The sequence below is a fragment of the Fulmarus glacialis genome, unplaced genomic scaffold, assembly GCF_000690835.1.
Source record: "Fulmarus glacialis isolate BGI_N327 unplaced genomic scaffold, ASM69083v1 scaffold40210, whole genome shotgun sequence".
Taxonomy (NCBI): Eukaryota; Metazoa; Chordata; class Aves; order Procellariiformes; family Procellariidae; genus Fulmarus; species Fulmarus glacialis.
The window spans coordinates 1-220 of NW_009187806.1; the positions used below are offsets into that span (position 1 = coordinate 1).

Below are 220 nucleotides of genomic sequence, written 5' to 3' on the forward strand. Positions count from 1 at the left end.
AGATGGAGATCTCGATCTGGGCCCTGCTAAGGATCATCTGTGGGATGTGCCAGCTGCAAATCCAATTGCCCAGCACCCACTCCCAGTGTCCCTGCACCCCTCACCCTTGTACTCCCCCCCAGCACCCCACTGCCCAGAGGATACGACCCTCATGCCACGCTCCAGGGGGTCGGTGAGCAGCAGCCCCCGCGGCGCATAGATCTTCTCGTTCTGCTCCTGG

At 62.3% G+C, this 220-nt stretch overlaps 1 protein-coding gene across 1 annotated transcript in view; it reads right to left on the bottom strand.

The window, feature by feature from the left end:
• Window positions 1–7: 7 nt before the first annotated feature.
• Window positions 8–220, bottom strand: part of LOC104075756 (golgin subfamily A member 7B) — a gene marked incomplete at its 3' end in the record, with an annotated part of 1093 nt that continues 880 nt past the window's right edge. The window contains exons 3-4 of the mRNA XM_009576372.1: window positions 145–220; window positions 8–16 (exon numbers count right to left, since the gene is read on the bottom strand). The exon at window positions 145–220 is cut by the window's right edge and continues 17 nt beyond it. Of these exons, the coding sequence (XP_009574667.1) occupies window positions 8–16; window positions 145–220 (85 nt within the window). The remainder of the gene's footprint in view (window positions 17–144) is intronic.